At 57.2% G+C, this 26,243-nt stretch overlaps 2 protein-coding genes across 4 annotated transcripts; one reads left to right on the top strand and one right to left on the bottom strand.

Annotated features, from left to right (window-relative positions):
• Positions 1 to 1,005: 1,005 nt before the first annotated feature.
• Positions 1,006 to 5,731, top strand: TMEM147 (transmembrane protein 147). 3 transcript variants are annotated; one of them, XM_038382927.2, is made up of 8 exons: positions 1,006 to 1,137; positions 1,554 to 1,694; positions 2,047 to 2,116; positions 2,302 to 2,367; positions 2,468 to 2,604; positions 3,832 to 3,916; positions 4,619 to 4,740; positions 5,437 to 5,731. In XM_038382927.2, the coding sequence occupies exons 2-8, from the start codon at positions 1,618 to 1,620 to the stop codon at positions 5,555 to 5,557; spliced, it is 678 nt and encodes a 225-aa protein (XP_038238855.1). In that variant the 5' UTR covers positions 1,006 to 1,137; positions 1,554 to 1,617; the 3' UTR covers positions 5,558 to 5,731. The 3 variants fall into 3 exon arrangements, with proteins under 3 accessions (XP_038238855.1, XP_043357889.1, XP_043357890.1); XM_043501954.1 differs by having other exon boundaries at positions 1,040 to 1,127; XM_043501955.1 differs by lacking the exon at positions 1,006 to 1,137 and adding an exon at positions 1,200 to 1,247 and having other exon boundaries at positions 1,529 to 1,694.
• Positions 5,732 to 8,991: 3,260 nt separating this feature from the next.
• On the bottom strand, positions 8,992 to 25,582 carry ATP4A (ATPase H+/K+ transporting subunit alpha). Its single transcript, XM_038382627.2, has 23 exons — positions 25,571 to 25,582; positions 24,229 to 24,366; positions 23,848 to 23,907; positions 22,801 to 23,004; positions 22,273 to 22,386; positions 21,850 to 21,984; positions 21,421 to 21,538; positions 20,715 to 20,983; positions 18,129 to 18,327; positions 17,627 to 17,736; positions 16,985 to 17,119; positions 16,574 to 16,766; positions 16,083 to 16,258; positions 15,743 to 15,879; positions 14,957 to 15,107; positions 14,509 to 14,677; positions 14,119 to 14,273; positions 13,729 to 13,852; positions 13,142 to 13,287; positions 12,513 to 12,646; positions 11,871 to 11,972; positions 11,288 to 11,379; positions 8,992 to 9,381 (listed from the first exon to the last, which is right to left on the bottom strand). The coding sequence occupies exons 1-23, from the start codon at positions 25,580 to 25,582 to the stop codon at positions 9,353 to 9,355; spliced, it is 3,102 nt and encodes a 1,033-aa protein (XP_038238555.1). The 3' UTR covers positions 8,992 to 9,352.
• Positions 25,583 to 26,243: the final 661 nt, after the last annotated feature.

Raw genomic sequence — 26,243 nt, 5'->3', positions numbered from 1 at the left:
CTGTGGCAGAACTGAATATTGAGCCGAGATGTCTGAGTCCAGGGTCTTAACGCTAGCCCAATCCTGGCACCACACTGGGGGCACCAGGGCCAGCCAGCTGTCAGGGGAGAGCCCACATCCCCTGCAGCACAGCGCCCCCTTGAGCTGGGATATTAGGGGCAGTCCTGACTGCCAGGGCAGAGCCCCCCACCCTGCTCCCTGTAGCACAGCGCCCCCTAGTACTGTACTGGGATATCGGGGCAGCCTGACTCCAGCTGGGGATTTATGGCAGCCTGCTGGGAGGGATCTAATTGCAAAGAGTCAGGGTGTGGATCTAACCAGAGGGGCAGTGGCAGGGGACGGTGCCTCTGCCACCCTCCCATCCCAGCTCTGGATAAAGGGTTCAGAGAAAATCCCAGCCGCTTACGCAATGGGATTAGGCACAATGTCAGGGAAACCCTTAGAGCTGCTGGATGCAGCAGTGAGGACATCTGGCCAGGCTGCCCTGGATTGAGCCATTTATGGGGGAAGGGGAAATGATTGTTTAACCCACTATTGTCCCCTGGATCTGGCTTCCACAGACCACTTTAGCTTCAAGATGTGGAGTGTAGCCAGAATTCCACTCCACTTCCAGTGCCGGGGATGGAACCCAGGAGTCCTGGCTCCCAGCCCCTCAGCTCTAACCACCAGACCCCACTCCCCGCATAAAACCCAGGAATCCCAAGTCCTCTTCCCCTTCTCAAACCAACTACACCCTACCGTTATTAATGCCTCCCCATGCATGGTGGGGATCTTTAGACCTTATTGCGGTGGAAACTGGCTGGAAGACTACAGCTCCCATAGTGCACTGCTGCCAGCTTTTGCTGCATCACGGGAAATGTAGTCCAGGGAACGAATGACTACAACTCCCATTCTGCCCCGCTGGCCATGCTGGGTGCACACCGTAACCGTGTCTGATTCCCATAGTGCTTTGCTCCCAGACCATCTGGGTGTGCGTTGCATCATGGGTGTTGTAGTCCAATTACCCAGTTAGGCCAATGGAAAGCCTGGTCCAAGGGAAACTAGTAGCTACAGCTCCCAGAGTGCACTGGGGCAGGGCATGAGTCAATTCACCTTGCGGCTCATTGCGGCGCATGTGCGAGAGACTGGTGGGGTCTAGTGAGTGTCAGGGGTGGGGAGCTCGGACTCCTGGGTTCTCTCCCTGGGCCCGGGAGGGGTGAGGGATCTAGGGGGTTAGAGGAGGGGGTTCTGGGAGCCCGGACTCCTGGGTTCTCTCCCTGGGCCCGGGAGGGGTGTGGGATCTAGGGGGTTAGAGGAGGGGGTTCTGGGAGCCCGGACTCCTGGGTTCTCTCCCTGGGCCCGGGAGGGGTGAGGGATCTAGGGGGTTAGAGGAGGGGGTTCTGGGAGCCCGGACTCCTGGGTTCTCTCCCTGGCCCCGGGAGGGGTGAGGGATCTAGGGGGTTAGAGGAGGGGGTTCTGGGAGCCCGGACTCCTGGGTTCTCTCCCTGGCCCCGGGAGGGGTGAGGGATCTAGGGGGTTAGAGGAGGGGGTTCTATCCCTGTCATTCTCCTCAGGCAAGATCCGGGTGGTGCCAGACGGGCCCCCCACCCCCACACTGATCCTGGCGCCAGCGCAGCCATGACCCTCTTCCACTTTGGGAACTGTTTCGCTCTGGCCTATTTCCCCTACTTCATCACCTACAAGTGCAGTGGCCTGTGAGTGCTCGGTCTGGGCTCTGTACTTCTGGGCAGGGGCTCTGCCTAGCTGGGGAGGCAGGGTTTGGGGTGCAGTGATGCTCGGGGGGAGGGATGGGCTGGATATACTGCCTGAGGGGCGGGATACTGAGGTAGACGGGCCCCTGGGGCTGATCCTATTGTGAATCAAGGTCTTGGTGACATCTCCCCATTATTTGGGCTAGTGGATTCCTCAAACTGCCATGAACCTGCTTTTGCTCCTGGGACAACAGGGGTGGCTGTGGGGGGAGGGGTTGGATTGTCCTGGGTTGGGAGCAACACTGGGGGGCCCCTCCACATGCCCCCAGCTGATCTCTTCCCCCCTCTCCTGCAGGTCAGAGTATAACGCTTTCTGGAGATGCGTCCAGGCTGGGGCTACCTACCTCTTTGTCCAGCTCTGCAAGGTGAGGGGTGCGTCTGTCACCGACCTCAGGGCTGGGAGCCAGGACTCCTGGGTTCTATCCCCAGCTCTGGGAGGGGAGTGGGTGGGAAGTGGAATCGGAGACTACCTGGGCCTATTGATCTGACCTGGGGGTGCTGGGCCCATTGCCGTGATGTTGTCTCATCTCCCGTTGCTTTTTCATTCCAGATGCTGTTCCTGGCCACTTTCTTTCCCACCTGGGAGGGTGCAGCTGGGGCTTATGATTTTGTGGGGGTAAGTTCAACTCGGGGAAAGGGGGAGAGCCCAGGGCTGGGCTAGCAGGGGGCTATGGGTTGGGAGTTAGGGGCACTGTTTAACCCCTCGTATTCCCTAGGAGTTCATGAAGGCCACGGTAGACCTGGCTGACCTGGTGGGGCTGCACCTGGTGATGTCGAGGAACGCGGGGAAGGGCGAGTACAAGATCATGGTGGCAGCCATGGGATGGGCCACGGCTGAGCTCGTCATGTCCAGGTGGGACCCGCCCTCCCGCTAAGCCGGGCCAGGTGGGGTCAGGACTTGGATGGGAGACCTCCCCGGCAGCCGAGGCGCCCCCTTGTGGTGCTAGGGGGTGCTGTGCTGTGGTGGGCGGTGAGGGTCTAAGTTCCCTCTAAGCTGCACGGAGAGATGCCCCGGACCTGCCTCGGCGCCCCTCCCCTGATCCAGCCCCAGACCAGAGCTGTTGCAGGGGGGAGAGAGAGCTGGGGGGAGTCCTCTCTCCCCGCCGTAGCCCTGGGGCAGCCTGCACCCCAAACCCCTCATCCCCAGCCCCCCGCCTGAGCCCTCACCTGCCCCCACCCCAACCTTCTGCCCCAGCCCTGAGCCCCTCATCCCTGACCCCACCCTAGAGCCCGCACCCCCAGCTGGAACCCCCACACCCCAGGCCTGAGCTTCTCATCCCCAGCCCCACCCCAGAGCCTGCACCCCCAGCCGGAACCCTCCCCCCTTCCCCCACTTCCAACCCTCTACCCCAGCCCTGAGCCCCTCATCCCCAGCCCCATGCCAGAGCCCGCACGCCCAGCCAGAACCCTCACACCCCAGCCCTGAGCCCCTTATCCCTGATCCCATCTCAGAGCCTGCATCCCCAGCCAGAACCCTCACCCCCACACCCCAGCCCTGAACCCCTCATCTCTGACCCCACCCCAGAGCCTGCACCCCCAGCCAGAGCCCTCACTCCCCCCGCCTCTCAACTCGCTGCCCTAGCCCTGAGCCCCGTCCCACACTCCGAACCCCTCGGCCCCACCCCTGCCACATGAATTTTGTTACATGCACCAATATGGAGGTAACGTGTCTCACAACAGACTTCATTCCGCACATGGGTGGGAAAAATTAGAGGGAACACTGGTGAGGACAATCCTCTGACAGTCAGGACTGGCCCCGATACCCCAGGGCAGCACTAGGGGGCGCTGAGCCACAGGGGGGCAGGGTGTGGGGCTCTCCCCTGGCAGTCAGGTTTGGCCCCAATTACCTAGCACAGCACTAGGGGGCGTTATACCACAGTGAACAATCTCTGATTCCGGGTCCAATGGAGCGTCACTGGGACAAAGGATTCTCTTTCGCTTCCCATCCTGATGTTCTGTGCGGCTGTTCCCCAGCAGCCCCAGAGCTGGCTGCATCTCAGTGCTGGGCGAGCACTCCCTGCCTGTCCCAGCTGCGGTGTTCGAGCTGAGCAACCTCAGACCGTCCCTGTGTCTCTGTCAGGTGCATTCCTCTCTGGGTGGGAGCCCGCGGCATTGAGTTTGACTGGAAATATATCCAGATGAGCGTCGACTCCAACATCAGCCTGGTGAGAGCCCCTCTACTGCTGCCTGGGCCTTCTGCTGCAGACTTCCGTGGGACAGTGCCCCAGCCCCGAGGAAGGGGATGCTCTGGCGCTGTGAGCTTCCCTGGGACAGTGTCCTAGCCTCAAGGAATGGGACATGCCAGTGCTTTGAGCTTCCCTGGGACAGTGCCCCAGCCCCAGGGAAGGGGACGCTCTGGCGCTGTGAGCTTCCACAGGATCGTGCCCCAGACGACCTGGGTGGGGAGTGGACAGATCAGTGCTGTGATCTTCCCCCAAGCAGTGCCCCCGTTGTAGCGGGTGGGTCACTGGTGCTGCAATCTTCCCCAGGGCAGTGTCCTAGCCTCAAGGAATGGGACATGCCAGTGCTGTGAGCTTCCCCAGGACAGTGCCCCAGCCCCAAGGAAGGGGATGCTCTAGCACTGTGAGCTTCTCTGGGACAGTACCCCAGCCCCAAGGAATGGGACATGCCAGCGCTGTGAGCTTCCCCGGGACAGTGCCCCAGTCCCAAGGAAGGGGGATGTGCTGGCACTGTGAGTTTCCACAGGACCGTCCCCCAGATGACCTGGGGGGGAGTGGACAGATTGGTGCTGTGATCTTCCCCTGAGCAGTACCCCCGTTGTGGGGGGGGGGGAATGGGGCTGCGATCTTCCCCAGGGCAGTGCCCTGCCCTCTCTGACACACCCCTGCCCTGCGTTCCCTCCCCAGGTTCACTACATCGCCATGGCTGCCCTGGTGTGGATGTTCACCCGCTACGACCTGCCCAAGCACTACCGCCTGCCCCTCACCCTGCTGCTGGGCCTCAGTGTCTACAAGGCCTTCTTCATGGAGTGAGCAATGGGGGTGGAGCCTCTGGGGGCAGGGCACAGGGCTCCAGGGCAGTTGGGGGACCTGGCTGGAGTTGGGGACCTGGGGAAGGTGGCAGGGCCGGTCAGATTGGGAGGTGAGGGTCCCAGCTGGAGGGGGGACAGGGATCTAGGTGGGGTGCAGGGGCTGGCAAGCAGGCCCAGGTTCCTGCTGGACCTGGCTGGGGCCAGGGGGAGGATCTAGGGGCCGGGCAGGCTGGGGCTGTGGTGGGGGAGAGGATCTAGGGGCTGGGGCAGGAGGGGATGATCTGGGCCGAGGGCCCTGGCTGGGGGGTGGGGCTTGTCTTGGGACAGGTCTACCCAGAAAAGTTTTGGGCCCCTGACATCATGTGTGCCGGCATCCCCATCCCTCCCTTTTCATCAGTTACAGGGGATTTGGGTCCCCTGAGCTCGGAGACCCAGGACAATCGCAATCCCCCCCTTGTTGGCCCTGAGCAATTCGATTTCCTGCAGATGGCTGTGAACTACCCTGTCAAAAATCTTCCGCACCCTTGGGGGTCTCCATTGCGGCCCGCAGCGCCAGGCGCTGTACGTTCACAGAGCGCTCCCATTCCCTTTCGCTGATAGGGTGTGAGGACACTGCGGTGCTGTGAGCTTCCCCCGGGCAGTGCCCCAGCCTTGGAGTTCCTGCTAACTCCCGTCTCTCTCTCTCCCCTCTAGATCCTTCGTTCACGTCTTGCTGCTGGGCAGCTGGACGGCGCTGCTGGTCAAAGCTGTTATCACCGGCTTCCTGGCGCTCAGCTCCCTGGGTCTCTTTGTTACCTTGGTCCATGGAAACTAATCGCCCCCATCCCCACCCCGCCAGGGATACTCTCAGCTCTGCTACCTAGAGACCTTGGGGATGGCTAAACACCCGGTTTTGCTGCCTGCCGTGTTGCCAGATCCGATCCATGTTGGATCCACCATGACAAGGGTCAGAATAAATCACAGCTGTTGTGGTTTTTTTTATTTTCAACACTTTTTTGTGTGTGGTATTTCTGGTATGGAGGTGTCTTTGTGTTGCTGCTGCCCCCTGCTGGAGGAGATGAGCCCTGGTGTGCATGTCCCTGCCGCCCCCTGCTGGAGGGGACAAGCCCTGCTGTGTGTGTGTGAATGAGTATGAGGGACACCCTCTGTCTCTCAGGGTAGGAATCGACACAGGTCTGCCCAGCTCAGCAGGGGGGGCCGGATCCAGCACAGGATGGCGAACACCAAAGCAGGGATGATTATGGGGTAGGGTGGGAGGGCAACAGCTGGAGACAGCTCTTGGTGGGCACTGTCCCAGCACCGACTGGTCTGTGAGGCTGGGGACGATCCCACTCCCTTCCCGGGAGGAATATGCAGGAAATAGGCTCGGGTGGATTGATTTTAATCAGGATTCAAATCGATAACTGCGGGAACCCGGGACTGTAACCAGCCACATAAATCTGGCTTCCCAGTTGCGCTTTCTAGTGGAAACCCTGAGCCTCCTTGGCCAGTAACCATGAAAACCCATTCATCACAACGGCGTGGAAGGGACTCGGAGCCTACCCAGGCCAGACCTGCACTGAGGCAGGACCTAGTAACCCTAGCCCAGCCCTGACGGGGGGTTTGGCCAACTTAATCCTAAGAACCTCCAGTGGCAGGGATCCCACCGCCTCCCTTGGCCACTGATTCCAGAGCTGAACTCCCCAGGAGTTAGACAGTTTTTCTTAATATCCAACCTCCATCTCCCTGGCTGCAGGTTCAGCCCATTCCTCCTTGTCCTGCCTTTGTGGAGAACAATCGATCTCCGTCCTCCTTAGAAGGGCCCTAAACATGGTTGCAGCCTGTTCTCAGATCCTCACTCAGTTGTTTTCTCTCAAGACTAAACAAGCTCAGGGTTTTTATCCTTCCCTCCCAGCTCAGGTTTTCTGAATCTTTGCTCATTTTTGTCACTTTCCTCTGGACTCTCTCTGGTGTATCTCCATCGTTACCCCCTTCCCCAGTTCTGCACCTGAGACCCCACATGTTGATTCCCGGCCTTGATGCTAAATTTGGTGCTGCTTTTTGCTACCCGGGGGCAAAAGCCAAAATAAGGATCTGGCGAATGAGGAATGTGTCGTTCACTATTTTCTGACAAATCCAAAAACCATAAACATTAAGCCCCTGGATAAATGGCTGCCAAGCTGCAGAATTGCTGAAATAGCTATAAAATTTATTTAAGCAACTCTGTAGCCTAACAACTGTTTGTTCAGAGGCTGAATTTTTCAGAGCATTAGAAAACAGCAAATGACACATTCCTCATTTACATGATCGTTTTTTCTTCTCGTGATTCGTGTCAAGCTGCCGTTGAATGGAAATTGGAACTCAATTAAAAATGCACAAAACCAACCTTTTAAAAATGGTTCTTTATAATTAAATAAAATGACCTTAAATGTGCCAGCAACATGGACTTAACTTGGTCGTCTTCTGTTGCCAGCACATTTTAAGGTCATTTTGTTTAACTAATAAAAGCTATTTTAAAAGGCAGGTTTTGTGCCTTTTTGAAATGAATTCCCCCCTTTTAAAAGCAAACCATATTTTGATCAGACGAATGAGTAAGTTTATCAAAATATGGTTTGTGTTTAAGATGGGATTAATTTAAAAAAGGCACAAAACCAGCCTTTTAAAATTTGTTTTTATTGGTTCTATAGAACGACCTTGGCTGTGCTGGATGCATAAGAAGACTGAAAAATATGGTTTGCATTTTAAAAATGGGAATTCATTTAACAAGGCACAAAATCAGCGTTTTAAAATGGTTTTTATGAGTTCAATAAAATGACTTTTAATATGCTGGAGCCATAAGAAGGACAAGTAGGTTTATCAAAACAGAGTTTGCATTTAAAACTCATTTTAAATCAGACAAAAGAAAGGTTATCTGGAGTTACTGGTTGGAACTGGTTGGTTTTGGGCACCAAATCCTTCAAGATTTTAGCACTTGTAGATTTTGTGCATAGGGTTTTGTTCATACATTTGAAGAAGAAAATGAGCTTTTCTGCTCGCTCAGCTCTCCATCGCCTTCCTAACTTTGGAGCTGAATACAGCTGGAACTGAAGAACGTTTTCCCTCGGCAGCTGTTGTTGACAGCGGGGTTAGCCCTTCAGTGGACTCGGGGGCCTGCCACTGAGCTGGCGATTTCTCGGTGGCTTAATTTTCTGTACAATGTTGGCAGCAAATGTGGTCTGCTGGGTTATTTGGGTTGCGGTGAGTGGAGGCGGCCGGGATCTCAGAGTGGTTTGTTTTTTAGAAGAAAACTGGATTTGACGTCAATCAAAAAAATCCCATTTAAATTAAGTTAAATGATCTATTGGATATTTTTAGTTAATAATTAAAAAATAGTTGATTTTTATCTCTGGGGAGCAGTCTGACCTGCCCCTGCTGTTGCTGATTCCCAGGGCTGGGGTCACTGCTGTTAGTAGCTGGGTGGACAGGTGGCCCTAGTTTTTGGGAGGGGTGAGCTCCACCTGGGGGTCAGGCTGGAATCAAGGTCCCTGCCATGGGGCAGCCAGGTGCATTGTGGGAGCTATGCTCCTTCCCCTGAGGAATCCAGCACAGATCAGTGAGGGGGAGTGGGGCCTGGGGGTCTGAGCCAGGGTGGAGGCCAGATACTGGGCTAGAGGGGCCCATGGATCTGATCTGGGGGAGCAGGAACTCAGGCTAGATAGGTGATAGATGCTGGTGACAGGATATCAGGGTAGATGGGCCCAATCTAGGGCAGCAGGTGCTGCAGATGGGATACTGGGCTAGATGGGCAGATGCTCAGAGTGGCGGGGGAGGGCTGCAGTCCTGCTCTGTCCCCCAACCTCCTCTTGCTTGTTCTCCAAGCTGCCATCCCACTTAGGGGGGCAATGGAACCCCATTGGGCCGGCTCCCCTGGGAACACAGGGAGGCAGGATGCCCGTCTGTCAGCCCCCCATGGAGCATTTTCCTGTCCTGGGTCTGCGCGATGCAAGCGAGGGAGGTCTCCCAAATCTGAGTGAGCTGGGAATTGAAGCCAATTGCTTGATGTCTGTCCGGCCCCCTGTGTCCTATCGCTTCAGAGAGAGTCTGGCTGAAAGCCAACGCTACCTAGACACGCCTGCCGTGGGAACCGGGCGTCTGCTAAAGCTCCCCTACCTCAGCAAGAGGAGGGGTGAGCAGTGCCTGACCAGTGGGAAACTGAGCAATATAGAGAGAACCCAGGAGTCTTGCCTCCTAATCCCCCCTCTGCTCTAACCACTTGACACCACTCCCGTCCCACAGCCAGGGACAGAACCCAGGAGTCCTGGCTCCCAGCTGCCCTGCTCTAACCACTAGACCCCCACTCCCCTCCCAGAGCCAGGGGTAGAACCCAGGTGTCCTGCAGCCAACTACTCAAAAAGAGTCAACAAGGACTAGCTATGAACTGAAGTGAGTGGGCCAGTCTTGTTTCCTCCATGGCTGGTGCCCCTTGCCTGAGGGGTTTGCATTCTCCAGTAGTTTCCAGGTTGGTGAAGCAGGGACTGGGAACACGGCGTGGGTGTCTGTATCTTTTTTGCTGCACTGAGGGGGTGGGTGTAAGCCCTGAGATGCTGCAAGAGTCCGGGGGCAGCGGCAACTGTGGGGCAGAGCTTTGCTTTTAGTAGTAAAGTTCTTTGTCCCACCAGCCTGTGGAAAAGAAGAATGAATAATACGGTGAGATTGCTGGAGCTGTGGAGGATCCCAGCATTAGAGTGCGTCACTGGGACAGCGATGCAGCCATCTCTGGGGTGGGGCAGCTGGGGAACAGCTGCATATAATGCTGCATGGGTGTAGCTTGCCTGGCGCTGAGATGCAGCCACCTCTGGGGCAGGGCAGGTGGGGAATAGCCGCACAGCGATGCTGCATGGGGAGGGCTCTCCCGGTGCTGACGTGCAGCCACCTCTGGGGTGGGACAGCTGGTGAACAGCCGCACCTGATGCCAGACTGGGATAACTCACGGTGCAAGAATATGCCTCAACCCACACACTATTGTACGACAGTTTTTACGAGGCCTCGCGCGGTAGCACTGAAAAACTCAGGATTTGCTGGGCAATAACATGGTGGCAGATGGCCCGGAGGTGCAGCGCTAGCGGTGATGTTAGAAACACAAGCCGAGCTACCGCCTAAAAGGCTGTTTTCCAGAGAAATCTGGGGAGCGGTCAAACCAGTTCCTCCGTGACAAGGGGCAAGTAGCCACCTGAGCCTGCTGTGAACAAGGCTGATGGGCCATTAGCTGGTTCTTAGGACAGTGGGCGGCGCAAAAAAAAAAAAATCTATATTTTTAGCAAAGAGCCAGTATGGAGTTTCCTTTCTTCCCCAGCCGGCTGCCCCCTGGCTCCTCGCTGAAAGCGCTTTGCCGTATGGGTAGGGTGACCAGATGTCCCGAATTTATAGGGACAGTCCCGATTTTGGGGGCTTTTTCTTCTATAGGCACCTACTACCCCCCACCGCCTGTCCCAATTTTTTACACTTGCTATCTGCTCACCCTACATGCGCGGACTGGCCTATAAAACGAAGGGGCAGCTGCCCCATGGCACCCCATCTCTCGCCCTACCCTGCCCTCACTGCCCCAGGAGAGAGACAGGAAATCGGCTCTGGACTCGGGGTGGTCCCGGCCTGACAGCTGGTCAGCAATCTGCAGGGCAGGGAGCCCCCGACGCGGTGCAAGTTGCTCTTTCATGGGTCTCCTGTGGTTCTTTGGAGCACACGCTATTAAAACACCGTGCGATTGAATCTGCAGCACTGCAACCAATGATTCTGCTATCGTTGGGGCCATTTCTCATTTTTATGCCTCGTTAACATGTCCTCACTTAAAAGCGGTCTCTCTGGCTCGTGAATCAGCTGGTTTTCCTGGTTTAGCTAATCCCCCCAGTTTAAATGGAAGGGTTTGAATAACTGTGGGGAAAAAAGCTAGCATATGGGTCTCTTAAAGCAGGGGGTTTACAACTTTTTTTTTCCATTTGAAGAACCCTAAAAACATTTCGAATGGAGGTGTGGACCCCTTTGGAAATCTTAGATGCAGCCTGCGGACTCCTGTGGGGGGTGTGGCCCACAGGTTGAAAACCATTGTCTTACAGGAATAATGAATTTAAAAAAGAGTTTATACTGTCGAGGAGAGGACCAGGCAGGGCGGGATAGGCATTTCTGGGGGGGAATCTAAGACTGGGGCAGTGTTGGGGTCACCCCACCATATAACCCAGGTTGGGGAGAGCCACGGGGTAGCTGGCAGGCTGCTGTTACACGCAGAAATGCAGGTGTGGTTTGCACCCTGTTAGGTTGTTTGTGAGCAGCCCAGCTGGGAGCTACTTCAGCAAGGCATTAAAGGCACCCAGGGTTGCAGGGTAGGGGTGACACAGCAGTTCATTAGTCTGACTTGTACCCTGATAGGTTATATTTGCCTTGTGCAGAGATGCAGCCACCTCTGGGGCAGGGCAGCTGGGGAACAGCCACGCATAACACTGCATGGGGATGGCTCCCCTGGCCCTGAACTGCAGCCCCCTCTGGGGCGGGGCAGCTGGGGAACAGTTGCTCGTGTGATCTCTCAGTTACTCACTTCCAGGGTGCCTGCGGACTCCGAGCTTTCGGATTTCATCATAGACGAAGATGAGGATGCCGTAAGGCAATGGCACCAGCCACCACTGGAATCTGGATAGGAGCCGGGAGAGAGACCTTAGCCACAGAGAACGAGATGGCAGTACCTGCTCAGCCGCAGCGCTGAGCCCTTAGCAGTCGCTAAGCCAGGCTGAAGAACCAACACTGGTTTCTGGAGTGGCACAGTGCCCTCCAGGAGCATTGGGGCCAGCCCTGCCTGCCTGGGGAGAGCCCCACCCTGCCCCCTGCAGCGCAGCGCCCCCTAGTGCCACGCTGGGCACCGGGTCCAGCCCTCCCTGCCTGGGGAGAGCCCCACCCTGCCCCCTGCAGCGCAGCGCCCCCTAGTGCCATGCTGGGCACCGGGTCCAGCCCTCCCTGCCTGGGGAGAGCCCCCACCCTGCACCCTGCAGCACAGCGCCCCCTAGTGCCATGCTGGGGGAGTCAGATCCAGCCCTGCCTGCCAGGGGAGAGCCCCTGCCCCGCCCCCAGCCCCGCAGCGCCCCCTAGTGCCGGGCTGCACCAGCAGGCTGTAGCCCAGCTCTCACCGTATGGGCATGAAGTTGAAGATGTTCGGCATGCCGGGGCAGTAGCACAGAAAGCAGCCCAGACAGAGCTGGAACACGATGGCGATCACCAGGATTTTATTCCTGCCACAGAAGCAGACCGTGCGCTCGGGTGAGGCCAGAGAACGGCAGCTGCCCCGGGCTAACACACTCTCCGTGTGGCTGAATAGGCAGGGCCACCCAGCCACCAGTGACACAGGGACACCCGAGACCAAACCCCCATCCTGTAGCGTCTTACACCTGGGAGGATGCTAGCGAATGACTTGCTTGGCACTGAGATGCAGCCACCTCGGGGGCACTGCCTCTAGGGACCAGTTGCACAGTGGGTGCCACATGGGGATGGGTCACCCGGTGCTGAAATGCAGCTGATTCTGGGGTGGGGCAGCTGGGGAACATCTGCCCATAACCCTGCATAGAGATGGCTCATCCGGCGCTGAGATGCAGCCACCTGTGGGGCAGGGCAGCGGGGGAACAGCCGCACAATGACACCACATGGGGATGGTTCGGCGGGCGCTGAGATGCAGCTGACTCTGGGGGAAGGTAGGCAGCTGGGGAATGGAAGGAGCAAAACGGGCTGCCTGCACTCCTGGGTTCTCCCCAGTGGCCCACAGGCCCCCTGCTCACCTGAAGAAGCCCTGCTGGAAGACGGAGAGACGGCGAGTCTTGCGGATGAGGACATCTGAGATCTGACACATCTCGATGCTGATGAAGAAGACGGTGTAGCAGGTGTATTCCTGGTACAGGCGCTGCCCAAATGTCTGAGAGTGGGGACAGCGACCAGTCAGAGTCAACCTCCAGCTCCATCCACATGGGGAAAGGCCCCATGTCCCATTCCCCAATCCCCTGAGCCAACCAGTCCCCCAGGCCCTGAGGCCAGATCGGAGCCGGCGCCCCCTAGAGGGGAAAGGGCCCATGTCCCATTCCCTTGAGCCAGCCAGTCTCCTGCCCGTATACTGACATTCAAGAAGGAACCACCCTGGTATCCCAGCCCTTGCTAACAATCTTCCCACCCTGGGGCGAGGCATTGGACCCCCACACACTGAGATTCACAGTCCAGACTTCCACCACTGGAGCTAAAGTTAACAGAGGTCTCTCCAGTAGACTGGCAGCAGCAGTACAGCTGTTATCCTCTAGGTGGGGCTAATGGAGTTGCTCCATTCCCCAGCGGCAGCAGTACGGCTGTTATCCTCTAAATGGGTCTAGTTGCTTCATTTCCTGGCAGCAGCTGTTATCTCGGATGGTCCATCACTCACCCACTCCTGCCCGTAGCTGTCCTGCAGGTCCTGGAGGTGGTCATTCTCCCACTGGGCCCGCAGCCCCACGCAGAGCAGGGGGAACCAGCCCTCCTGGGCCATGGCCGTGAAGTAGTCCGTGAAGCCGGCGAAGGACTGGATGGCCCCTGGGCAGGTGGGGGGAGGGAGGAAAAGCCATAAGGGTGGGATGCCCCCGGCACCCTGGGAACTTGGTGCTGCCCCCTGCTGGCTCCCAACAGGGAGGGATGGGAGGCGAGGCCAGCTGTGTGTGGCTCCAGCCATGAGTTCTAACAGGGAGGTGGGATGAGCTCTGTTTGGCTCCGCCCCTGAAGTCCAGCCCAGCTGCTCACATGTCAGAGCCACCCCTTGCCCCCCAAATCTGACCCAATGTCAGTCCCTCAAAGAGGGTTAATTAATGTGGGGAAGCCACCAGAACTAGAGGTTAATAAATGGTGAGCTATGAAAAAGGGGGGACAGAGGGTTCAAACTGGATCCTTTGGCTCCCAGGCCCCCCCTGCTCTACCTATTAGGCCCCACTCCCATCCCAGAGCTGTGGCTAGAACCCAGGCATCCTGCGGGGGACACACCTATCTGGAAGTAGGAGTATACAGCCAGGGCTTCGTTCACCAGACGGTCGCGTCGCGGGTTCCGGGGCTTCAGGTGCATGATATCACTTTCAGCTTTCTCGTAGGCCAGGGACACCGAGGGGAACTAGCGGGGAGAACAAGAGAGACTCGCGGGGCTGAGCTGAGGAACCCAGGTGTCCGGGAGAGTGCCCCCATGCAGCTGCCTGCAGCACAGCGTACCCCTAGTACTGCATTGGGACATCAGGGCCAGCCCTGACTGCCAGGGGAGAGTCCCCACCCTGCTCCCTGAGGCATAGTGCCCCCTAACTCCATGCTGGGGCATCGGGGCCAGCCCTGACCACCAGGGGAGAGCCCCCGCCCCACTGCCTGCGGCCCAGCACCCGTACTCACAATATCAGTGCAGAGCTCGATGAAGAGGATGGTGATGCAGCCCAGGGGCAGGGGGACGCTGACCGTGATGTAGATCAGATACGGAGTCAGCTCCGGGATGTTCTTGGTCAGGGTGTATGCGATGGATTTCTTCAGGTTGTCAAAAATCAGGCGGCCTGGGCAGAAACACAGCTGTCAGAGCACCCCCTTCCCAGGGAGACATCCTAACCTCCCCCAGTACCCTCCGCCCCTGTCATGGAGAGAGCTTCCAACTGCTTGGGAGATGCTCCCAGCCCCTCTCGAGGTCCCAGCTGCATTGTCAGTGTCCCCCACACCCTATGGAGAGCGCCCCCTGTTGGCCCCCAGGCTGCCTGGCCTATTTGGGGTCTAAGCCCCCCACTCCATGAGCACCTTGCTCCACGCCGGTGACAATGGAGGCAAAATTGTCGTCCAGCAGGATCATGTCGGCCGCATTCTTGGCGGCATCAGAGCCAGCGATGCCCATGGCCACCCCGATATCAGCCTTCTTCAGAGCCGGGGAATCATTCACCCCGTCGCCTGTCACGGCCACAATGGCACCCTGTGGAGTGGGGACAGGCAGGTCATGGGGGTGGGGGACACGGCGGAAGGGAGGGAGAACACTGGGGAAGGGTGAAAGAAAGAAAGAAACAAAGAAAGAGCCATAACAACACAATAAAGTGAACAATAAAGAAAATATGTGAAAGCCAGAGAAAGCAAAGAAAAGAAAGAATATGAAAGAAAACGAAAAAGAAAGAAGGAACGTGAAAACCAGAGATGAAGGACTGAGCACAGGGTAATAGGCAGAGGGAGCAGGTGGGTTAGCTCCTGGGTGCCTCACCAGTTTCTGGCAGCTCTCTACAATGATCAGTTTCTGCTGGGGGGAGGTCCGGGCGAAGACCATCTCGGGGTGCATCTTCAGGATCTCAACCAGCTCCTCGGTTTCCATGTCCTTCAGCTGCCCCCCATTCACCACGCAGGCCCGGGCCTCCCTGGGGAGGGAGAGAGAGCATCCCCTGCTGAGCCACCCCACACAGTGACCCCTGGGGAGGCGTCAAGTTTTCTCGGCACCGGTGGGTACTTGCACCCCCTCTGCCCCGGCCCTGCCCCGACTCCACCCTTGCCCTCTCCCATTCCAACCCCTTTCCCAAAGTCCCCACCCCAACTCAGCCCGTTCCATGCCCCTATTGGACCCCTCCCCAAATCCCCACCCTGGCCCCACCTCCTTCCCTGAGTGTGCTACATTCCCCCTCCTCCCTCCCAGCACGGTGCAAGTGCTGGGAGCCGGGGAGAAGAGCAGGATGCGATGGCGAGCTCAGGGGAGGAGGCGGAGGTGAGCTGGGGCAGGGGGATGGGGAGCTGCAGAGCACCCACCAATTTTTTCCTGTGGATGCTCCAGCCCCAGAGCACCCATGGAGTCAGCGCCTGTGCCACCCACATAGCATCCCCTGCAGCACAGAGCCCCTTGCTGAGAAACCCCACACAACACCCTCTGCTGAGCCACTCTGCAGGACTCCTGGGTTCTATCCCTGGCTCTGGGAGGGGAGTGGGGTCTAGTGGTTAGAGCAGGGTGGGATGGGAGCCAGGACTCCTGGGTTCTCTCCCAGCTCGGGAGAAGGAATCTCACCATTTGTTGACCTGCTCCACGGGGATGCGCATCCTGGCGGCGATGTCCTCCACTGTCTCACTGCCCTCCGAGATGATGCCAACGCTGGCCGCAATCGCCTTGGCTGTGATGGGGTGATCTCCAGTCACCATGATAACCTGGGGGTGAGGGAAGGGCATCAGCGCTCCAGGTGGCAGCGTCGGGGAGGGGACTCTGGAGCTGTGAGCTTCCCCGGGACCGTGCCCCAGCTGGGGCGGGGGAGGGGACGCTGGAGCTGTGAGCTTCCCCGGGGCAGTGCCCCAGCCAGGGTGTGAGAGGGGACTCTGAAGCTGTGAGCTTCCCTGGGGTAGTGGCGCCGTACCCGGATTCCGGCAGTACGGCACTTCATGACGGCATCGGGCACGGTGGCGCGGGGCGGGTCGATCATGGAGATGAGGCCGGCAAAGCAGAGCCCACTGGTGGGGAAGTTCATCTCCTCTGTGTCGAAGGAGAAGCCGCGTGGGAACTGCCCTGGATCCAGGTACAGGTGGCAGAACCCTGCAGAGAACAGGGCCCATGAGGGGTGGGGCACCTGGGTTTCCCCCCCCCAGCACCGCATTTCCTCGTGCCCCATGCCCGGGGATCCTCTATCCCCCTTAGGACTGGGAATTCCCCCCAATCCACCCCCCTGCCTTCCACACCTTGGGGGGCCCTCCAGCCTTGGACCCATGAGTCCCATGCATAGAGCCCCCCACCTCAGTCCCACGTGCCCCACACCTGGGCACCTCCCACTCCCTAAGCTTCCCCCCGCATCCATGCCCCCCACCCCTTACCCAGCATGCCCTCCCCCAGCCCCCATCCATGCCCCCTTACCCAGCACACGCTCTCCCAGCCCCCCCAGGTCCATGTACGCCGTCTGGAATGCCTCCTTCCACTGCTCGTCCAGGGGCAGTTCCTGCCCCTTGATCATGATGGTGGCGCAGCGCTCCAGGATCCGCTCCGGGGCCCCCTTCATCACCAGCAGGTACCGGGGATCCCGTGGGTCCTCCAACTCATGGATGGACAGCTGTGCGGAGAGCAGGAGGATCAGGACTCCTGGGTTCTATCCCTAGCTCTGGGAGGGGGGTGGGGCCTAGTGGTTACAGCTGGGGGCTTGGAGTCAGGACACTTGGCTCCTGTCTCCCTCTCTGGGAGTCACTACATCCGCTGGTAGCAGTAGAAGGTTCTTATCCTCCTAACTGGAGCTGAAGGCCTAGCAGGACCAGGGCGCAAACCCCTGCTGACCTGGAATTTGTTGGTGGAGTTGAAGGGGATTTCACAGGCTTTCTTATAGCGCTCCCGGTACTCCATGACGTTCCCCAGCGTGATCTCGGAGAACTTCAACAGCGCCGTCTCTGAGGCGTCTCCAATCACGATCCTCTGGAGAAGGGAGAACAGGTGAGTGGAATCTGGACTCCCAAGCAGTGCTGAGATGCAGCCGCCTCTGAGGTGGGGAAACTGGGGAACAGCTGCACATAACACCACATGGAGATGACTCTCCCAGGCCTCAGCTGTAGCCACCTCTGGAGCAGGGCAGCTGGGGAACAGCCGCACAGCAACACTGCTGAACAGTTATGGCAGGGAAAATAATGCCACATCTAAATGAATGCTCAGGTCGGAGGCACAGTGGAATTATCCTGAGCTGGAGCAGCAAGAGAGAAACTGCCTGATTCTTGAGACTAGAGTCATGAGATCTTTTAATGACCAGCATGAGAGCGCCCCCTGCTGCGCCCCCTCCTCACTCCGCTCCCTGCAGCACAGCGCCTGCCAAGGGAGAGCGCCCCCTGCTGAGCCCATTTTGTATGTCAGATCTAAGTCCCCATTAAATGACATGTGGTCAAGCTGTCTATATTGCCAGTCTCGTCTCTCCTGCATACTGGGCCGTACCTTGGGCACCGGCACGTTATCCTGGCCTGATTTGAAGAAGGCTCGGTTGCAGAGAGACACAATCTTGCACAGAGCTCTCCATGTCTCCGATGACTGATCGAAACTCTGCCCTGAACAAGAGAGAGATTGATATAACAGCTGAGGAATTCCCTGTCCCGCTTCCGCCCTGAAATGTCCCAAAGCACCAGAGAAGCAGGGACGACTTGCCAGGTGCTGAGATGCAGCCATCACTGGGTGGGGCAGCTGTGGAACCACTGCACATAACACCGGATAGGGATGGCTTGCCTGGCACTGAGATGCAGTCACCTCTGGGGCGGGGCAGCTGGGGAACAGCCACACATAATGCTGCATGGGAAAAGCCTGTCTGGTGCCAAGATGCAGCCACCTCTGGAGTGGGACAGCTGGGGAACCACTGCACGTAACACCGGACAGGGACAGCTCGCCCGGCGCTGGGATGCAGCCACCTCAGGATGGCAGCAGCTGGTTGAACAGAGTCCCATACCTGACTGGTCCTCTGTGGTGTCAGCCGTGTGAATCTGGTTGTCGAACCAGAGATGGGAGACAGTCATGCGGTTCTGGGTCAGGGTACCCGTTTTGTCGGAGCAGATGACAGAGGTGGAGCCCAGAGTTTCCACTGCCTCTAGATTCTTCACCACACAGTTCTTTCGAGCCAGACGCTTGGCTGTGAGTGAGAGACAGACCTGCCAGGGGAGGAAGGGAGGGAGGGAAAGGAAGAAAGATCAGAGTCAGCATAAACAGCAAAGTATATCATATGTGAGACCAGATCACTCAGTCAGTAGGAATGCTGCACAAAATCTGGATTGAATCTAGTATAAAACTGGATCAGAGTCAATCTAAACACTGGTTTCAGAGTAGCAGCCGTGTTAGTCTGTATTTGCAAAAAGAAAAGGAGGACTTGTGGCACCTTAGAGACTAACAAATTTATTTGAGCATAAGCTTTCGTGAGCTACAGCTCACTTCATCGGATGCATTTCTAAATGCAATCTAAACACTGCACACAATCTGGACTGGATTCAATTTGAGACTAGAATCAGAGTTAGTGTAAACATCATTATGCAAAATCTATACTAGATGCAATAAGAGACTAGATCTGAGCTCATGTGAGCACTCAAAAACTCAAATTGGATTGGAGACCATCTAAACACATTGAAACCTGGAATGGAGTCAGGGTAAATCCCGATCGAATGCTGCACCCAGTCTAGATCAGGGTTCTCACAAGAAATTCTTGCTGGTGGCTGCACTGACAGTTTTTCTTAAAATACTTAATGAACTTGAGGAAAAATGACTAAATATGCACATAGACATGTCCAAATCATTGTCATTTATTTATTTATGTCAATAATAATGTCCAGTTCTCTATTCTTCACGGGACCTAAACACACTAGAAACACAAGTAAGGTGCTTTGCCCATTCTTGTCTTTTGTTGTTGTTTCTTGTGGTTTTGGTTGCCCTTTTAAAAAAGACTTGCTAGCTAAGTAAGTCGGCTGCTGTGAAAAGTGATATTTGTATGTTTGTTAATATCACTTTTCATGGCAGACTTGCTAGCTAGCTGGGAGGCTGTGAATGGTGATTTTAACAACTGTACAAATATCAATTTTTACAGGAGGTTTACTCAGCCCTGGCAAGCCAGGGGACAAATTAAGCCGTGGATGGGGAGGTGGGAAGGGAGCCAGGGGGTATTGGGGGAGGATGGTGGGCCAGGGAGAGAGTGGGAGCCAGGGGTAATGGGGGGGAGGATGGTGGGCCAGGGAGGGAGTGGGGGCCAGGGGCATTGGGGGGGCAGTGAGCCTAGGGTCCGGGGCCAGACCCCTAAGCCCTGTGGCTGTGGGCCGGAGCCCGCCACGCAGCCTGCTGCCGCATGGCTGGGTCCAGGGCCGGAGCCCGAGCCTGAAGTCCCACGACCAGAGCCTGCTGCCCGCTGCCCCATGGCTGAAGCCTGAAGCCCGAGCCTCACCACCCCCAGGAAGGTGGGGCCTCATTGGCCACCTGCTCCTCTGGCATTTGTGGTTCCAGAGGGGGGAAGGAACCAACCTCTTCTGGTGGCTCGGGGGAGAGGCACTGCTTTGAGCCCCCCCAGTCACTGCTCAGGAGGCTCTGGCCGCAAGAAAAGCCCCTGGTGGCCACATTTGAGAAACTCCATCCGATGCATCCGATGAAGTGAGCTGTAGCTCACAAAAGCTTATGCTCAAATAAATTTGTTAGTCTCTAAGGTGCCACAAGTCCTCTTTTTCTTTTTGCGAATACAGACTAACACAGCTGCTACTCTGAAATTTGAGAAACTGGATTAGGAGTTGGTCCAAATACTGCAAAATCCGGACTGGATCTGGTGTGAGACCAGACTGGAGTCCCTGAATACTGTCTGAAAGACTCTGAATCTGGATCCATTATTGGACCAATATGAAATGATCTTGGACTCAAACTATTTATAAAATCTGGACTGGAGTCACTATAAAACTGGATGAGAGCCAGTCTAAGTACTGTATATAACACAGAATCCAGTAAAAAGAAAAGGAGTACTTGTGGCACCTTAGAGACTAACAAATTTATTAGAGCATGAGCTTTCGTGAGCTACAGCTCACTTCATCGGATGCATCCAGTGTTACACCAGATCGGAGCTGGTCTAAACACCACAAAACCTGAACCGGATCCAGAATGAGGCCGAAGACCTAGACTGGATCCACACTGAGACTGGATCGGAATCAGCCTAAATGCTGCACAAAACCTGGAATGGATTTAGTACAAAACTGGTTCAAAGTCAGTCTAATCACTGCATTAAATCTGGTCTGGATTCGGTGTGAGGCCGGATTGGCATCAATGTGAAAACAACATAAAACATCGACTGGCACCAGTACAAAGCAAAATTGGAGGCAAACTATGTATAAAACCTGGACCGGATCTAGTGTGAGACTGGATTGGAGTCAAGATGAACCTGAAAGAAAATCCAGACTGGATTAATTGTGGGACTGGATTGGAGTCAGGGTGAAGCTGGCACAAAACCTGGACTGGGTCCCTTGTGAGACCAGCTCGGAGTCAGGACACTGCAACCGGCTGGTCAAGGGGGACTTACCGTGACGGTGGCCAGCAGCCCCTCGGGCACGTAGGCCACCACGATGGCCATGAAGAAGACCATGGCCTTGAGGAAGGGGTAGCCGATCACCATGGCAACGACAAAGAAGGTGCCCCCGAAGAAGATGGCCAGGCCGGCGATGATATCCACAAAGTGCTCGATCTCGATGGCGATGGGTGTCTTCTCGTTCTCCACGCCCGAGGCCAGGCTGGCGATGCGCCCGATGATGGTGCGGTCTCCAGTGTTAACGATGATGCCAGTGGCGGTGCCTGGGGGGGAGGGATGGAGCTGACACAATTGCACGATGACCGGCGTGGTCTCAGCCACAGAGGATCCAAAGGAAGGCTTTCCGGTGCTGAGATGCAGCCACCTCTGGAGTGGGGCAGCAGGGGAACAACCTCACAGCAACACGGCACAATGATTTAGGACAGGATGTGAAGGAGAATCTTGTATCCAGTTGAAACCACAGGAGGGAATTTAGAGAGAGCGCCTGCCACTGAGCCATCCCACACTCCACCCACGAATGGGGCCAGCCCTGATGGCCAGGGGAGAGCCCCCCACACCGCTCCCTGCAGCACAGCACCCCCTAGTGCCACGCTGGGGCATTGGGGCCAGCCCTGACTGCTAGGGGGAGAACCCCCCCTTTTGAGCCACCCCCAGCTGGGTCTCCCCTTCACGTGCCAATGGGACCCTTCCCTGCTGGCACCTTCCAGGCACATGGTGGAGAAGAAGGCGATGTTCCTGGTCTCCAGGGGACTCTCGTGGGTGCATTCGGGGGCTCTGGTCTGGGGCTCGGACTCCCCTGTCAGAGACGAGTTATCCACCTGCAAGAGAAAGCCCAGCTGGTCAGTGCCACCCTGAATCCTCCCCCCACCTTGCCCCAGCTTGGAGGCCTCTGGCATGGATGGCAGGCTGTGGGGTGGGGGGGGGGGGTGAGGGAGCAGGCCCTGGAGTGTGGGGGTAGATCAATGGGTGCCCAAGTGATCAGCTGGGCAGACGGATAGGAACCATCCAGCAGGGGGCAGCAAAACACACACTCTCTCTTTCACACACACACACACACACACACACACACACACAGAATGCACCCTGTGTTCCCCCACCCCCATGCCCAGCTAAGGCAGCCCCCCCGCACCTTGCAGCCCTGTGCTGTGATGATCCGGATGTCGGCCGGGACCCTGTCCCCGCCCTTGATCTCCACCAGGTCACCCACCACCAGCTGATTGGCGTTGATCTGGAATTTGTCCCCGTCCCGAATCACCGTGGCTTGCTAGGAGAGTGAGAAGAGTCAGCGTTAACCTTAGAGCTACAGCCACAAGGGGACGTCGCACTGTGACGGCTCGCCCAGCGCTGAGATGCAGCCACCTCTGGGGTGGGGCAGCTGGGGAACAGCAGCACGTAGGTATGGCTCTGCTTTAAGCACTCCCCTCTCAGAGCTAGGGATAGAACTCAGCAGTCCTGGCTCCCAGTACCCCCGCTCTAACCACTAGACCCCCACCCCCAGTGCAATAACTGGGGTATCCATGGCCTGGGTTCCCCTCCCAGCCCTACTGCTTACCTGTGGCACAAGATTCTTGAAGCTGGCGATGATATTGGTGCTCTTGAACTCCTGGTAGTAGCCAAAGCAGCCGGTCACGACCACCACAGCGATGAGCGCAATAGCCAGGTACAGCTGCCCAGGGGAGGGCACAGGGAGAAAGGTTATTACTCATCCCCTGGCTCAGTGGTGCCCCCTGCTTTGCCAAGCTGCCCGAGTCTGCAGAGAGCCTGGGACAACCCACTCCCCTCCCAGAGCTGGGGAGAGAACCCAGGAGTCCTGGCTCCCAGCTCCTCCCCCCACCCCCGCTCTAAACACAGGACCCCATTCCCTTCCTAGACTCAGGGATAGAACCCAGGAGTCCTGGCTCCCAGCCCCCGCCCTCCCCGGTCTAACCCACTAGACTCCACTGCCTTCCCGGAGCCAGGGATGGAACTCAGGTGTCCTGAACCCTCCCCTGAGCTCTAACCCACTAGATCCCACCCCCTCCCAGAGCCCGGGATGGAACCCAGGTGTCCTGACCCCTCCCCTACACCATGGGGTACCCACGTTATCCGCGCTGGTCAGGTCTCCTTGGCCGCACTGGATGCCGAAGGCTATGAGGCAGATGGCAGCAGCCACCCACATCAGGCACTGCAGCCCTCCGGCCAGCTGGCGGGCGAATTTGACATATTCGGGGGTCCCCTTTGGGGGTTTGAGCTCGTTGGGGCCATCCCGGAGCAGGATCTCTCCTGCCACTGTGCTGTTCATGCCCTGGATGCAGATAGAGAGTGTGTCCCATGTTAGCTGGAGCCACTCCTATGCTATGTGGGGGCGTGGCTATAATATGGGGTGGAGCTACTTCACAGGGGTGGGGCTATTAGGTGGGGGTGGGGCTTCAATAAAGGTGTGGGGCTATGAGAGTTTCTAGAATCTCCAGAATCGCCTTTGTCCACCCACTTTCCTGTCTGTAGCTTCTCCACCTTTTCTCAATTTCCTCTCCAGAGATCAACATGCACCCAAGGCCAGACGGAGAGCCAAGGCCCCAGCTCCTGGAGTCAGCTGAATGCTGCAGGATCTCAGCTTTCATTAAAAAAATTTAAGCCAGGTTCTAGCTCTTGTGGTGCGGGAGAAAATCTCTGAAATGTGCCTGATGCCTGTCTGAGTTTGCGGAGAGCCTGAGCTGATTGCTCAGCAACGGCTGAAAACAGCACTATATATGGCAGTTTTCCTCCCACTGTCTGCTGTCCCTCTCACCCCAACTGGGGCACTGCCCTCAGGAAGCTCATAGCTCTGGAGATGCCTTCTAAACCTGGCTGGGGCACTGCTTAAAGGAAGCTCACAGTCCTGGGGACAGATCACAGTCTGTCTGAATACATGGGGGATTGAAGGAGGATCCCCCAGCCCAAAAAGAAGTGGCTCTCAAAGCCCAATGGGGACGGGCTACCCTGTAGAGGGCATGGTCACCTTTGGAGGGGAGGGGGGGAGCACAGCCAGAGAAGGTGTGCTGTACTCTAGCCCCTGGGCTGTACTGGAGCAGGGCACCTGAAGTAAACGGCACCCAGGGCTGGGTTGAGAGGCACAGACCTACTTGGCCTCCATCTTGGGGGCCCTTACCTTGTTCACGTTGGTTTGGTACTTCAGCTCCAGGTCTTCCAGTGAGAGCTGATGATCATCCTGGAGGACAGAAGGGAGCCCAGAGAGGGTGAATGGGCTGCCCCAAGCATGACTGACGCTGCCTGGGTCTGCCGAGAGCCTGAACCCATCACCGGGAGAGGGGGAGCTGCCCCCCCGGTGTGACAGACACAGCGACACTGCCTGGGTCTGCTGAGAGCCTGAGCCTATTGCTCTGAGATGGGGGGTTGTCTACAGCTGCCTCTAGCTCCACACAGAAGCCAACAGTTCTACTACTACTGCCAGCGGCTTGAGCAACAGAGCTTTGTGCAAGGCCCATGTTTGAGTCTTGTGGCTGCCCCCAGTCCGGCTGCCCCTACTCACCACGTCCATCTCTTTCTTCATGCTCTCCAGCTTCTCCTTCTTCTTCACCGCCTTGTTCGTCTTCTTCTTCTTGATCTTCACGTCCATGGCACCATCGCCCTGCTTCTCCATCTCCACTGAGTACATCTCGTATTGGTCCTGTGGAGAGGAGAACAGCTCTACTGCTGTTGGCCTTTGGGGGAGTTGCTCCCTGAGCTTGACAAGTACAGGGCTGCTCTGAAGGGACCCAGTTGGGTGTCTGTGCAAGATAACAGCCCTACTACTGTTGCCGGTAGGTGATAAGGCATCTCGATGCCTGGGTATTCAGCTCAGCAGCCCCTGGGTTCTATGCCTGGCTCTGGGAGGGGAGTGGGGTCTGGTGGTTAGAGCAGGGGGAAATGGGAGCCAGGACTCCTGGGTCCTATAGCCCTGGTTCTGATGACTTCACATCCCTTTGTTCCTCCTCAGGCACTGCATCCCAGGGGTTTGCTGGGGCTCGTAACGGGCGCCCAAACGCGCGGAGTGGTGTGGTTCACTTCGTTCTCTCATTGACAGCTGTTCTCTAAGCCATCTAAAGACTGGTGTAGAAGGGAGAGCGCCCCCTATTGAGCCTCGGTCCCATAGCACAGCGACCCCTCGCGCCGCCCTGGGGCGTTGGGGCCAGCCCTGAGTGTCAGGAGTCCACTGATCCCTCTGCTGCAGATCCTCTGGCTGCGAAATGTCCAGCCATGTGGGAGTGTCACAGCTGGGCCGATTGTTCCTTGTGCGGCCCCTAGACGGCGCCGTTTATCTAACTCGATTACACCCTGGGCCACCTCCAATTGGAAAGTCAAATAACAAAACAGACGGGTGCTTGCTGTGAAATTAACCATCCCCACGTACCCCTCTATCCATCCATCCCCATACACACCATCTATCCATCCATCCCCACGTCCCCCCTCTATCCATCCCTCCCCACATACCCTCTCTATCCATCCCTCCCCATATACACCATCTATCCATCCATCCCCACGTACCCCCCTATCCATCTATCGCCACATACCCCCTCTATCCATCCCTCCCCATACAGACCATCTATCCATCCATCCCTATGTACCCCTTCTATCCATTCCTCCATCTCCATTCACGCCCTCTATCCATCCATCCCCATACACAGTCATCTCACTATTCATCCATCCAGCCCCACATACTCCCCTCTATCTATCCATCTATCTATCCATCCATCCATCCCCATATACCCTCTCTATCCACCTATCTATCTAGCCCCATACGCACTCTCTGTTTATCGAGTTATCCACAAGGAGACCCAGCACCCTGGCATCTGGCCCCTTCCCACTGCAGAGAATCAGAGCTCAGCTCTTACCGCTTTCCCCATCCTGGCTCTCTGGGCGCCCAGCAGGTGGGACACTCTGGGGACGGTGGCCGCGCTGGCAGAGGGACAGCAGCACAGCTAGTACTGGCAGTCCGGCCCGGGCAAGCACCCACGTCTGGCAGGGAGCCTTTTATACTGTCCCAGGGGACCTTCCCCACCCACTGTGGACGCTGTGGTGCCATGGCTAGACCTCCCTCGTGCGTGAGCCTTGAAGTCACAGCTCAGGAGCCGATAACCTTGGTGGGTGGAGAACAAAACAGTGCGATCACCTTGGGATTATCCCGCGGGGAACCAATGCGCCTGGCGCTGGTGAGGACCAGCAAGGTGACACCCCCCAGCTTGGGAGAAAGGGACACAGCCCTCCAGTTGTGGGAGCTGGGAGCCAGGACTCCTGGGTTCTCTCCCCAGCTCTGGGAAGGGGAGTGGTGTCTAGTGGTTAGAGCAGGGTGGGGCTAGAAGCCGGGACTCCTGGGTTCTACCCCTGGCTCTGGGAGGAGAGTGGGATCTAGTGGTTAGAGGGGGGTAGGGCTGGGAGCCAGGACTCCTGAGTTCTATTCCCAGCTCTGGGAGGGGAGTGCGGTCTAGTAGTTGGGGGGGGGGGGCAGGGCTGGGAGCCAGGACTCCTGGGTGCTCTCCCCAGCTCTGGGAGGGGAGTGGGGTCTAG

The sequence above is a fragment of the Dermochelys coriacea genome, chromosome 24 (genome assembly GCF_009764565.3).
Source record: "Dermochelys coriacea isolate rDerCor1 chromosome 24, rDerCor1.pri.v4, whole genome shotgun sequence".
Lineage (NCBI taxonomy): Eukaryota > Metazoa > Chordata > Testudines > Dermochelyidae > Dermochelys > Dermochelys coriacea.
The sequence above is the reverse complement of the archived record's forward strand: the minus strand, read 5'-3'. Positions and strand labels throughout refer to the sequence as shown.